This window comes from Mesoplodon bidens (genome assembly GCF_964165515.1).
Source record: "Mesoplodon bidens genome assembly, chromosome: X".
NCBI classification, from domain to species: Eukaryota; Metazoa; Chordata; class Mammalia; order Artiodactyla; family Ziphiidae; genus Mesoplodon; species Mesoplodon bidens.
This window is the reverse complement of record NC_138163.1, coordinates 74,026,216-74,041,092: the sequence shown is the minus strand read 5'-3', so window position 1 is coordinate 74,041,092 and position 14,877 is coordinate 74,026,216. Positions and strand designations below refer to the sequence as shown.

The 14,877-nt window shown below is 38.5% G+C and overlaps 1 protein-coding gene across 2 annotated transcripts in view; it reads right to left on the bottom strand.

Moving 5' to 3' along the window:
• BRWD3 (bromodomain and WD repeat domain containing 3) overlaps nucleotides 1-8,585 on the bottom strand; it is a 121,453-nt gene extending 112,868 nt beyond the window's left edge. For both annotated transcript variants that reach the window (XM_081223299.1, XM_081223300.1), the window contains exons 1-4: nucleotides 8,365-8,585; nucleotides 8,177-8,235; nucleotides 7,945-7,974; nucleotides 7,484-7,543 (exon numbers count right to left, since the gene is read on the bottom strand). In XM_081223299.1, coding sequence (XP_081079425.1) covers nucleotides 7,484-7,543; nucleotides 7,945-7,974; nucleotides 8,177-8,235; nucleotides 8,365-8,395 — 180 coding nt within the window. In that variant the 5' untranslated portion in view covers nucleotides 8,396-8,585. The remainder of the gene's footprint in view (nucleotides 1-7,483; nucleotides 7,544-7,944; nucleotides 7,975-8,176; nucleotides 8,236-8,364) is intronic.
• Between the last annotated feature and the right edge of the window lie 6,292 nt (nucleotides 8,586-14,877).

Below are 14,877 nucleotides of genomic sequence, written 5' to 3'. Positions count from 1 at the left end.
ATGACCTGCAAAGTTATTCAGTCTCTCTGAGCCTGAGCTTCCTCATCTGCAAAACAGGGAGTAATGATAACCACCTCATATTATTTGTAAAACAAAAACAAAATCATTCACTCATGCATGCATTCATTCAGACATTTGAAGTACAGGGATATAATGGAAAGATTAAACTGCTGCCCTAAGAAAATCCATAATCCCAGTGGGGGAAACAAACTAGTAGCTAGAAACAAATCAAATCTACAAGCGCCCAGAGGTTTAGTACATAGAACTAAGGAAGCAATGTACAGTACCTAATTTAGCCTGGGGGTAGGGGTTCTTGTCCAATTTCATACCTGAATTCTAAGTGAAAGTTAACAAGGCAGACATAAGGAAGGAAACACATTCCAGGCAAAGAGAAAGGCACCCCCATCCAGTAAACACACTTTGCACAGTGACTAGTACATATATCTCCTCAACGTTTAAGATGCTCCTCCACAACATTAAGTTAAAAAAAATAAAAATAAAAAATTCTATCCAGAGTATCTGATTTTGAAGGAAAAAAATGCCCACACATATACCAAAAAGATGAAAGAAAATATAAAAAAATAATAGTTTATTTTCTGCTTGATACTGTTCAGTAAAATATAAATGTCTGCAATAATCCAATATTATCTTTATAATTTAAAATTTGAGTTTTAATGTTTGCTGAAATTGAAGGAGGAGAAACGAAAAACTGGGAAGCAAAGGAAAGAAAGCAGGCCTTTCCATTGTAGTAATACCACTGGTTAACAGGGTGGGCTACAAAGTGTTAAGACTTCCTATCATTTTCTTTCGAAAATATTAATCATTGTTCATAGCATTTACTTTTATTTTTATTAGTTTTAAGATTTCCTCAGGAATGAGACAGGCAGAGCAATCCACGTAGGGCTCAAGTATTCTCTGGTTTATACTGCCTCAAGAAAGCACTAAAAGTACTATAACCCTGAGGTCAGATGATATCAAGAGAAGAACAAGGGACCCACCCACAGTCTAGAAGTTTCTCAGTAGAGAAAGGTCCAATAAAAAGAACTCCATACTAGCTAGCAGATTAGTAAGCCTAAAAAATATATATCATGAAAACACTCCTAAGGGCTTCCCTGGTAGTGCAGTTGTTGAGAATCTGCCTGCCAATGCAGGGCACACGGGTTCCAGCCCTGGTCTGGGAAGATCCCACATGCCTCAGAGCAACTAGGCCCGTGAGCCACAACTACTAAGCCTGCGCCTCTGGAGCGTGGGCTCCGCAACAAGAGAGGCCACAATAGTGAGAGGCCCGCACACGGCGATGAAGAGTGGCCCCCGCTTGCCGCAACTCTAGAAAGCCCTCGCACAGAAATGAAGACCCAACACAGCCAAAAAATTAATTAATTAATTAATTATTTAAAAAAGCTACAAACATCCATGACTTATTAAAAAAAAAAGAAAGAAAAAAAGAAAACACTTCTAAAAAGTTAAGAAAATTGAACAAGTAATAACTAAGAACCAGCTAATTATAAATCACCATGGTAGATACTAAAAGGCATAAGAAAACATCTTCAACAAGGTAATTTAAAACACAAGAAATAAATTGTCAATAATGTATAGAAAATAAGATTAGGATAAGAAGAGATCAGTCAGAAGGGTTGAGGATCCCTGCAACAAGACATGGGAAAAACATACCTCCCACTTCTTAAAAATGAGTTAATACTATACCAGTATCATATTGAATTACTTTTCTGTAATTCATAAAAATGCAAATAACACTAAATATATTTTCACCTAGTGATCATTCCTTGCTTAACACAGATGTACTTCAAAGACACTCATTTTGGGCTCAATTCTGACACTTTTTAAATGCTTTTTTTTTTTCTTTTTTTTTTTTTTTGCGGTACGCGGGCCTCTCACTGTTGTTGCCTCTCCCGCTGCGGAGCACAGGCTCCGGACGCGCAGGCTCAGCGGCCATGGCTCACGGGCCCAGCCGCTCCGCAGCATGTGGGATCTTCCCGGACCGGGGCACGAACCCGTGTCCCCTGCATCGGCAGGCGGACTCTCAACCACTGCGCCACCAGGGAAGCCCTAAATGCTTTTTTAATGGTACTATTTTATATGCCCCTTACCTTATAAAAAATATTAGGAAAATTGGGTGGTGATAATTAGCCAATTACCAAATAAAACATAAATTCTGGGGTCATAGATCTTCAGATTTTAATGCTAACCATTCAAACTCTCTGTCCTATATTTAAAATGTAGTAAAATGTAGTAACCAACTCATTTGCATTCTTTCATATTTAACTCATTTGGTCCACACAAAAACCTTGCAAAACTGGCAGGGGTTTTTCTTTTATAAATGAGGAAACTGAATCTCTGAGAGGTTAAGTAACTTGCCTGGGGTGGCTCAGCGAGTAATGACTATCTCCTGGACTAAATCTTATGGCCTTTTCTACTACCCACAAAATCCTATTTGAGAAATGTCAAACAAAGGCATCTCTAAAATATGACACAAACACTAAGTTAACTTTAAATTACTATTTTGCTCCCTACAAAAAAAATTATTAATCAGTCAATAACCAACATCAGTAAAACTTCAACAAAAACACACAAACTAAACTAATATTCAAATGTCACAAAGGTGCTTTCTGGACAAAATTTGATAAGAAACATTCACACAATCCAAATTCTTACTCTTTAACAGCAGCTCTCTTCGTTTCCTTAATACCATCTTATTTGTACTGAGATACCAGTTTTCCTAGAACTGGTGCTAAATCTCCAAAAGGATTTTAATCATTGAAAGTATGTTTCTAGAGCCCAATTGTGGAAAAAAAAGCCAGTGATCAATCCAGATGAATAGGTAAAACAAACAAAAAAGAAAGAAAAGAGCGTACACGTGGCTCAAGCCAATCAGTAGTGAGGAATACCAGTTTACAGACACTGACTGCTGCCTGCCATAATACCTATCAGTTAACATTATATCCACACGGGAGTCAAGCAGCGCATGTTTTTTGGTTTCCCATGATGCATTCTGTTCCTCCTAACTATGGCTGTGTCCACATAACAGTTAATAAATCACACATGCTTAAATTGCTTCCACACTTAGAGATGCAATAACCATGCTACCAGCACTCAAAGATCATTCTACAGTTCTAATAGACAATTTAAGCTATTACTAGTAACTAGAGAACAAGAGCTGGGTAAGGTAAGAAAAAAATGCAGGTATGTCTGGAATTCAAATACAGTGTTTTAAAGCAGTTGGTGAGGATCAAATGAGATAATGTGAAAACATTTTTAAAGTCAAATATGTTAAATGCAGATGTAAATTCTTATAATGACATATATCACCATAGATGTACTATTTCTAAAGACAGCGGTGAACATACAATCTTGACCAAAGTTTTTTAAATAGCAGAAAACTGCTTCAAGTCTTTTGAATATAAAATGAAGGTAATAAAATCTATGTCACTCCAAATGTAAGCACTAACTGGTGCTTTCAAGTCTACAGATGAAAAATGCTGAATAAATGTAAAAATATATACCACACCTAAAGATAATTATGTCTTTGGTTCAGTCTTATGATAGGAGTACCCATACAGTGATTCAAAAATCTTAAAGTATGCCTTTAAAAAATGTTTCCAACTCACCATTCCAATATATAAAATTTGTATATTAACAAAAACTGTTCATTTGTTTACACACACACACACACACACACACGCCCCTCACTGCTCTGTTTTGTCATCCCCAATAAAGCTCCAAGGAGGAAGCAATAAAATAGTCAACAATTCAACAGGGTCACCGCAAATGAAAGGACATCTGTATTTATTTATATTATCTACCTTAAGATGTAAGAAGCAAATCTAATTCTATTATGCTGTAAATAACAGTCAAGCAGAAATAAAGAAAAATACTCAGATCAAACTTCAAAAACAATCACCCTGACTTCAAATCTCTCCCTGTATCATTACAAAATTCTGAAAATTAATTTAGAATTTTTTTGAATGTCATAATCAAAAACGTTACAGTTCAACATAAACTGACAAACATTTCACGTTCAGACTCATTTTTTTAAAGGCACTTCAGATCTTGGCATGTCAATACTTGGCTGCAAGCAGCTTTAACAAAAAAGCACCTTCCCGTGTGTTCCAAATTATAAGTAAAACACTAAATCAGATTTAAGAAAGAAAAAATAGGGATTTCTAGGCTATGCAATAGTAACAGTAGTAATGAAGTGTTGAAGAAATCTAACTTAGTATCTTAATATTCTTCTAGATAAATCAAGTTAAGCAGTATAGACAATTCAAATGAAAATATACATATGGACAGAAAGGCAGGATTTTTGTTTCAAGTATGTAGTATACATGACTATGCAACTTCAATTCAGTATTTTGATATCCTTGTTTATAGTCCTTCACCTCTTTATTATGCATGTGTCTTCTTTCCTTTGTATATCCCAGTACATCTTCAGTTTGAAGTGCTGCTATAAAATTATACTAATTAATACTTTGCCCTAAATTTCAATCCAAAACATGTAGCTAAATCAAAGATCGCACTGTATAAATCCATTGTTCTAATAGCACTTTAAAAAATACTACCCCGGGACTTCCCTGGTGGTCCAGTAGTTAGGACTCTGTGCTTCCACTGCAGGGGCACAGGTTCAATCTCTGGTGGGGAATTAAGACCCTGCATGCCCCTTGGTGTGGCCAACACAACAAAACAAAACAAAACAAACCTACCCCAAGAAAAAAATCCATCTCTCCTACAATGAAGCCACTCAAAATCTCAAGTCAGATTTGAAATATTTTTTTATCAACAGTACGACTGATGAATCTAGCAATCAAACACTGCACACTCAGTTCTCAGCCACTTCTTTTCCTTCTGTTCAATTCTCAGCCCTGCCTCATCTTCCCTTACAAAGAAATCTATAGGTAGAGAACAGACATATGACTAAAAATAAGACCATATTATCAAAATGTAATATCCCTACAAAAATTGGATCCTGGTGGAAAAATAAAAACCTATATGTACAATACAAAAAGTAAATTAAAAACAAAACAGGTAACACTAATCCATAGATAACAGTCAAACAATAGAAGAAATTCTGTGTATATAAAAATTAAAAATGTATAAGGAATTATAAAGATAATAAATTAGAAAGATAAAGGTGAAAATCAAGTATATGTAGGGATATACAAATGGATTAATGACAATTAAAAAAATAACTTGTTAAAGTTTAAGCCTCACTAATAATGCGGAAAAGAACCAATTAACTCAATTGAGGACTATTTTCACCTATTAAAGCCACCAAAAGATTTTTAAATATTTTAAAAATTCATTCTAAGTATCTAGATGGTTACATTATAAATTAGGATAATCTTCTGGACAATAATTTTATAATATATAGCAAAAGCTAAAAAATGGATGAGTCCCTTGACCTGATAACTCCACTTCAGAAATATAGCCCAGAAAAACAACTGAAAAAAAAAGAAAAGAAAAAGAAAGAAAAAAGCAGAAAGACTACTTAACTATGCAAAGATATTAGTGAAAAACTGGAAGTAAACCAAATGTTCAACTAGCAATTGAGTTCTAATCACAGCAACTTAAAAACAACCGAATCTTTCCTTGCCATTAAAATAACAATGACTATTCAAATATAGATAAGTATATGTGAAAGTGTTACCTAAGAAAATATAAAGCATAAAGTGGACATTGATTACAATTACATGAAAATATGCCTTTACAATATAAGGAAAGGAAGTCTAGTAAACTGGGCTTTCTTTTTTTTTCTGTGTGTGTGTGTGTGTGTGTGTGTGTGTATGCATGTGGGTGGTTAGGAGACTATTTTTAATCATTTTGATGTTCATTTACATTTTGCCACTGTCAAGTTAATTTTTAAAAAGCTTTTTCCTTTTAAAAAATGTTACTTGCTTAAAATGGTCTACTTAGAAACAAATAAATATAAACAAAAATATTGTCAATACACCTCAGTATAAAACTCTATCTTCAAAACCACATTAGTCATAAAGTATTAAAACATACTGGCAAGCACTGTTGTTTTTGCCCGTTTTTGAAAGAACTTCAGTCCAACAAAAAGTCTGACTACAAATTAAACTGGTAATGCATGCAGTTTTTCAAAAATATTTTTTATCCATCGGAGAACTTTTTACCATTAATATTACAGATGGTTGAGTTTATCCTTATCATAATTATTATACCATTTTCTGTGCTTTGCAAAACTAAAAAAAAATTTAGTCAGTAGATTTGGTGATAATTAGCATGGCCTCATTCTTGTAATTTAATACAAAGAAAAATATCAAATGAACACCAAAGTAATTTAAATATTGTTTAAATTACTTTTGAATTTATTTCCTGATGGAAGCAAATTTTAAATCATTTTATTTATATTTAGAGTCTACCATACCCCTCCAACTTTCTTTAACTTTGTCTGACTTTCCTCTGTTTGGATCTTACTGGAAGGAAAGATAGCTGAACTTAGATTTTAGTAACATCACCCCTTTCTCCTTTCATTTCCTTCCAACTGACTGTGCCAGTGGCTAACACAAGGGAACATCCTCCCAAAAATAAAAAGGATCACCTTTTTGTGTGTGTCAATGCCGAACAGAAGGTGCATTTACACTATGAATTATATTTGCTGAACAAACAACAGTCAATCCAATGCTTTTGGTCCTTTACTAAAGTATATTCTATTTTAACATATGACCATCGTTGTTTCCTTGTAAATCCAAAATCGTGTTTCGTCAATTCTCAAAAAGCTCATAATCCACAGTTCTTATTTAGTGAAACTGTTAACTGCATAAACGCGATTTAATAATGATTTGATGAGCTATTTTCTACAATCTGAGATATACAACGATTATGCTTTTATTCCGTAGTCGATTATCTAACCCCCGGCAAATTTTGAAATTAGCTTGATGCTATTATTTTTAATTGTGTCGTTTTTCCCTAGTCCCTGGTCCGTCAACTCCCCTCCTGAACCACCTCTGCCGTGCGGCCCACCGCCCCCGACCAAGAAAAAAAAAAAAAAAAAAAAAAACAGCCTGGCCTCTGTTCCCGTATTTCAAGCCAGGACCAACCAGAAAGCAGTTTTCTTCCACTAATCCGGAACTCCGGGCTGTTACCAACCCTGTCATTGGCCAGCGTCAGTCCTTGGTACGTGCCCCAAGATAACCCCCTGGTTTCTCTCCCTTTTCCCCCTACAATGGGCCTTTCTCGATGTTTGTAAAATATTCATAATCCACAATACGGCATCTCTGATAACCAGTTCACATTCTTCAAAGTTTTCGGGTGGAAACAAACGAGGCCAAGGGGAGGGCAAGGTACCCTTTCTCCGACTCGCCGGGAGGGGGGAAGGGACAGTTCTTCGGCTCAGCACTGAGCTCCAGAGCCGCGTAGGTTGAAGGGTCGGGGGCGGGTTGGGGGAACAAGGTGGGGAGGGAGTGGAGAAAGAGTTGGGTTAAGTTGAAATGAAAACTTTACTCACCAGATCCTCGAAGCTTCTTCTGTGCTCTCTCCCCTCCCAGTCTAAGCGGCGCGGAATAAGCTGGGGGCCGGCGAAAAGAAAGGGGGGAGGGGGCAACGATAAAGGCCAAGCCTCTGCTCCGCATCAACCCGACCCAGTTTGGGTCCGGGTCCTCGACCCTTTGGCGTCTTTATTGCCGTTGGCCTGATAGCTGTTGTCTCAGAGCTAGATGAGTGTGGGGGGAAGGAGGCCGAGGAGGAGGAAATCCTGAAAAAACACCTCCCACAGGCATAAAGAGGGGGCGAGTTAAGACCCCAGCGATATCCGCCCCTTTTGAGGAAAGAAGCCGGTTCACCACTGTGACAACAGCTATGAGTGCCCAGATCCAAGCCTTCCTCCCGGCCCTAGCCCTCCGCCCCTTACTTGCCCTTCCTCCAGTCTCACCCCAACCGTCCCCACCTCTTCCCGAAGGGGGTGCGTACCTGATGCTCCTCGAGCTCCTGCACTAGCACCTGAGCAAAAGGGAAACACGGATATGAGGGCAGCTCGGGCCATCAACCCATTCCTCCCTCCCCAAACTGAACCCAGCCGCTGACGGCAGGGCTACTCAAGGCCGGCCTTTCCCTCACCCACAGAGGAACCGCAAACCCCGCTGCCTCGATTTCCCCACTGGGACCATTCCCCAAGACTCCCAGATCTCCTTCCCCTTCTCACCTGAGCGGATTTGTTGCAGGGTCCGGACTGCAAGAATCTAGCGATCAGGTAATACAGCTCTGAGGAAGGTGGGGGGGGGAAGAGGTTGAGAGGGAGGCAAAGAAGAAAAAATAGAAGCTTTTTCAAAAGAAACTGACAGCCGTCGCGCTAAGCCCCCATCCTCTTAGCCCCCAGACACAGCTACCCACCGGCTTCGATCTGGGTAGGTGCCGCCGCCATCCTTTTCCCGAAGGGGTTTGGGGGATTTACTCCAGAGGGGCTGGCGGGGGCGGGTGGGGATGCTGCCTCTATTGTGGTGAAGCCCCCATGCCCAGGAGTCCCGCCGCTTCCGCCGCACTCCTCGTCCCAGTTTCGGTCTCTCTCGGATTCATCGCATCACGTTTCGACCCATAGATATTCTAGCCCAAGAGCTGAGGAGGCGGAGGAGGAAGGAGAGGGAGAGAGAGAAGAGGAGGGAGGAGCCGAAGTGGCGGAGGGGTGGGCGGGGGCAAAGGGGGTGGAGAGAGGGGAGGGTAAAAACTGTGAGAGGGACCTGCAGCGCTCGTTGTTCACCGCCAGAGGCACTAATGCATCCTCCAGTCCTCAGCTCTCCAATACAGCCGACAGTTACCTAGCTACCGCTCGCGGAAGGAAGGGGAGGTGCTAACTGATGGCAGACTCTCTGGCAGCTACCGTAGAACTCAGTGGTGACGTTCCCTTCGGCGAGTTCCAGAGTGGTACCCTTCCTGTGAGGACAACCGGGCCCTTTCCTATTGAGGACCTTTCCCTCTGGCGTGGTCGTGAGGAACATGTGAGGAGCCAACTTGATTCAGCTGCTTTCTTCGATTCCCTCCCGGCACCGAGGAGGCTTTGTTTTTTTTGCCTCTCTTCCACCGAAAGGAGGCTAGCCGCTAAAGGATCGCGTGCTGAGAAAGAAAAGGAGCCCCTACTTCGTTGTCACTTGTTTCTCTTTAAAATGATTTTTGTACCAGATGAAAATGCTGTGAACTTAGCAGTCCAGAGGGCAGGGCTCATACTGTTATAGAGAAAGAGCAGCTCTCAAAACGTCCCCTGATTCTGATAAATTTTCAGGAAGAATTTGATGGCAGACATGAAGCATTTTATTTGTTCCCCTTCTGAATGTGTAACACATGCCATATCTGTCCCATTGCTATAAGATAATTTTCAATCGTGTCTTCAAATACTGTCAAAATATTTTACGTTAACCATGGATTTTTATGTATTATTGCATATCTGTAGGCAAGGTAGTTTTCTACAGGTTTGGGGCAACTTTCGTTAATTAATATATAACCCCTAACTCTTAGTACAGTACCGACTTTCAGTAGTTGGTTACTGAAATCTTAAGTGATCAAAGGATTTGTAGAGTAATTGATATACATATAGTAAACAGTCTACTTCCCTACTTTCCCTCACGTAATATATTCACACCTCAAGCCCTGACCAAAAAGTAATTAATAGAAGCTGAACCTGATGAGGCCAGAAATGCTGTTTAAGCTGCATGTACTGTTTACATTGAAATATTGATTTGAAGGTTCACCTTTTAAGGTTAGGGCTGGATTCTTAGGATTTTGATTTCCTCACTCAGAGTTCAGCCATTGACCATAGTGTGCCTAGAATTTCATTATGCTGGCATAAACTTAGCCTAGGTTGGTTAGTTCTCACTCTGGCCATTATTTTCCCCTCAGAAAGAAAGAACCACACAAGATGTGATATGATAGGTCTATCTTTGGTTATTATGCTGTAGTACTTGATAAGACAAATGTCATTAACTGAAAAATATTAGATATTGAAAAGATCTATAAGCCCTAGATAACTCATTGCAAGTAGCTTAGCAAAACACCAGACTAAATATATTTTACAGACCAAGTATAATATATACAACAGTTACCATTAAGCCATTACAGTGTACTAAGCACTTTACATATTTTACCTCATTTAATCTTTATAATGACCCTAGGAGGTAGTTTCTATTGTTATCCACATTTTACAAGTTATAAAAATGACTATATGACTTTGGACAACTCACTGAAATTCTGTGAACCTTATTCCTCATCTATAAAATATAATAGTACTTGCCATGCCCACTTCACAGTAATTGCTGTAAAAGTCATGTGAATATGTTTGTGTCATATTTCAAACTGTATAGGGCATTGTTATTTCAGTGATCGCTTCAATATCAGTCTGGGTGCAATCAGGAGAGACAAGGCACACAGTAATTTGAAAAGAGAAAGTTTAAGGTACAGAATTATTAACAATGACAGGAGATTGGAGTAATGAGGAATTACCTAGTAAGGTGTAAAGAGAACTCTAAAGAATATAGGAATAGAAGACATAGTATATAATATAATAGCAGATAGTTTAATAGCCACTAACCCTAGAGCTGAGAGTACTCTCAATCCCTATTGCCTACCCAGGGCTAAGATCCAGACATTGTTGGAGAGGACACAGCCAACCAAGGCTCATTCAATGTCAGGAAAGATGCTGTGGTACCTTGCTGGAACTCCAACTTCTGGAAATTTCTAGAAGCCTACTTTCTGGAATCAACCCTCTAGGGTACCTGGGAAATAATGTTCACAGGGAAATGTCTCACCAGGGGCACTTTACTACAAAACCACCAGAGGCAAGGTGCCAGGGGAGGCTGTTGGGTGCTACCAAGAGCATGCACCACAGGAACCAGGCACTAGAGAAAGCTACACAAGCTGCAGGAGCAGCCTACTCCATAAGCACTCCAGAAGCGGGATGCAAAACCTTTTCTTCTTATACTGTATTTCCAGTTTGCTCTACTAACAAAGCTTCAGTTCTCGCTGACCAAAGGAAACATATTTAGATAGCCCAGATCCATTTTCGTAGAGCAGTCAATAATGGATAATTTGGAGATGATGAGCAACAAATCAATAAACTGGCACAAATTCCCTACTGTTTTCTTGACTATAAGGACTAGGTTGATAAAAGGAAAGTTATTAAAATGTGTGTGTTAACATAAAAGTGTTCATTTGTTCTTTAGGATAAGCCGAATGCTTTGAATTATTTTGTTGCAATTAGAATCACCAGTCTTAACCCTGTGGCCAAAGGCTTAATTGGGAGGGGAAGGGAATTTTTATAAGCTAAAGCAAATATTGACTTACATAGAAAAAATCAGGAATGTTTACCTGATAGGTATTAGTTTCCTAGGACTGCCATAACAAATTACCACAAACTGAGCGGCTTAAAATAAGGGAAATTTATTATGTCACGGTTCTGGAGGCCAGAAGTCTGAAATCAAACTGTCGCCAGACCAGAATTCCTTCAAAATCTCTGGTGGAGAACCCTTCTTCCAGCTTTTGATGGCTCCTGGCATTCCTGGAAATTATGGTAGCCTAACTCAAATCTCTACCTCCAGCTTAACATGGCCTTCTTCCTTGTGTGTCCCTGTGTTAAATCTCCCTCTCCTTTTTCTTACAAGCACAACAAACATTGGATTTTGGCCCCATCCCAAATCCAGAATGATCTCATCTTGAGAACCTTAACTTAGTTACATCTACAACGACTCTATTTTCAAATAAGGTCATGTTCACAGGTACTAGGGGTTAAGGCATGGGCATATCTTTTGGAAGATATATAACTAAACCCACTAAATCATTTATTTTATTCTGACTCTTTAAAAATCACATTTAAGGGAAGATCAAAGTTGAAAATTTAACAATTCTCCCCAGGCTGGCCAGAAAAGAAAGAAAAAAATAAAATAGGAAATTCTGAGATGGAGGGATAGAAGTAGTAAATAAGAAGATTAAGGGACTTCCCTGGCCGTCCAGTGGCTAGTACACCGTGCTTTCACTGCCGTGGGCCTGGGTTTAGTCCCGCAAGGGAATTAAGATCCCACAAGCCACTCAGAGTGCCCAAAAACCAAAAAAAAAGTTTTAAAAAATATTAATATACCAAACTCTGTAAATAAATAGTTGCTCTCTTTTCCTGTCTGTTTCTTAAAATAACAAAATTATATAATGTAATTCTTAAAATAATGTATTCTTGAATTAAAACATATCACATACATTATAATATATTAACATATTTTAATACATTGTATAGGTGTGATATGCATAACAAAAATAGGGAAAAAAAAGAAGGAAGAGGGAATAGAACTATATAGGAGTAACATTTGTATATCTCAAAAGAACTGATTTAGTATAAAAGCGAACTACATTCTGTTAAGAGGTATACAATCAACCCTAGATGAGCCACTAAGAAAATAACTTTAAAAAGAGTGAAAAAATAATTTAAAAAGTTCAAAAAACGAAACAAAAAAAAAATTTAAGTTCCACTAAGGAATATTTACTTAATTCAAAAGAAAGGGGAAAAAAAGGAAGAATAGGACAAAAAGACATGAGATGTATAGAACAAAAATTAAAATGGCAGACATAAATCCAACTATATCAATAACAACTTTATGGGCTTCCCTGGTGGTGCAGTGGTTGAGAGTCCACCTGCCGATGCAGGGGACATGGGTTCGTGCCCCGGTCCAGGATGCCGCAGAGCGGCTGGTCCCGTGAGCCGTGGCCGCTGGGCCTGCACGTCCAGAGCCTGTGCTCCACAATGGAAGAGGCCACAACAGTGAGAGGCCCGCGTACCGCAAAAAAAAAGAAAAGTGTGAGAATTTGTTGCTAGCAGATCCATATTACAAGAACTGTAAAGGGAAGTTATTCAGGCTGAAAGCAACTGAATCCAGACAAAAACTCAAATTATTCAAATCCACATGGAAAAAAAAGTGCAACTGTAAAGATTACTATGTAATTATAAAAGACAGTAAAAATACATATTTCTCCTACATTCTTAAATTATTTTTAATTGTATAAAATAAAATAATGTGTAGATAATCTATTGTTTGGCATATCACATATAGAAATGTAATATATTTGCCAATAACAGCAAAAAGAAGGTGAGTGAGAAGAAAGATGTATTGGGTTAAGAACATGATACCATGTGGTACGTCAAATCGGTAGGAACAAATTCAGAGTGCAAGAAATGACAAATAATCAGGTTAATATAAAAAAGCTATAAATATATACTAGCTCTCCTTTCTTCTCTTAGCTTCTACAAAATATTAAATTATATAAAGTCATGATTATAACAATATATTGTTTGGATCGAAAAATTTATAAATGTAATATGTTTAACACCACAAAATGGGGGAAAATGGAGTAGAGTCATATAGAAATAACATTTCTATATCTCAGCAGAATTAAGTTAATATAAATTTTAAGATGATTCTGATGAGTTATGATGTACATAGTAAGCTCCAGAACAACCACAATGGAAATAACTCCCAAAAATATAGTGAAAATATTATTAAAGAAATTTAGGGCCTCCCTGGTGGCGCAGTGGTTGAGAGTCCGCCTGCCGATGCAGGGGATACGGGTTCGTGCCCCGGTCTGGGAGGATCCCACATGCCGCGGAGCGGCTGGGCCCGTGAGCCATGGCCGCTGGGCCTGCGCGTCTAGAGCCTGTGCTCCGCAACGGGAGAGGCCACAGCAGTGAGAGGCCCACATACCGCAAAAAAGAAAAAAAAAAAAAAAAAAAAAAAAAAAAGAAATTTAAATGTAGCATCAGAAAATATTAACTTTAATGCAAAAGAAAGCAGTAAAGAAGGAGTAGAGGAACAAAAAGGAACAAAAAGTGAAATGATACAACTGTTGGTGGGAATGTAAATCAGTGCAGTCAGCATTGAAAACAGTATAAGTTTCCTCAAAAAATTAAAAATAAAACTACCATATGATACAGCAATCCCACTTCTAGGTATATATCTGAAGGAAGTGAAATCACTGTCTTGTACAGATACCTGCACTCTCATGTTCGTAGCATTATCCTCAATAGCCAAGACATGGAAACATCCTAAGTGTCAACCAACAGATGAATGGATAGGGAATTCCCTGGTGCTCCAGTGGTTAGGACTCTGTGCTTCCACTGCAGGTGGCCCAGGTTCAATCCCTGGTCAGGGAACTAAAAACAAACAAACAAAAAAACAGACGAATAAAGAAAATCTGGTATATATATATATATATATATATATATATATATATATATATATGCAATATAACATTATTCATCAGTAAGAAAGGAAATTCTGCCATTTGCAACAACATGGATGAAACTTGAGGGCATTTGGCTAAGTGAAAGAAGTCAGGCAGAGAAAGACAAATACTGTATGATCTCATTTATATGTGAATCTAAAAAAGCCAAACATAAAAACATAGAGTGGAATGGTGTTTGCCAGGAGCAGAGGAAAAAAGGAGATATTGGTCAAAGGGTACAAACTTTTAGTTATAAGATAAAGAAGTTCTGGGAATCTAATTGTTGTGTTAAGTTATTTTTAAGTAGAGCCCCAGGGTGTTGGATGGTGAGCCTCAGTTCAACAAAAGACTGAAAGGAATTAAAACAGAGAAGTTTTTGGAAGTTCTCTGGCAGTAGAGTTGTTAAGACTCCACCCTTCCACTGCAGGGGGCACGGGTTCCATCCCAGGTCAGGAACTAAGATCCGGCAAGCCATGAGGCTTGGCCAAAAATAAGTAAATAAATAAGTTAATTAATTAATTAGTTTAAAAAAATAATGAAGTTTATTACTCCAGGTCCTAGAAGAGGTACACAGCATGCCTCAAGGGCATTGTGGGAGGTCAAAGCAGAGTGCAGTCTGAGAGAGAACAGCAGGACTTAAGATCCACGCCTTTAACA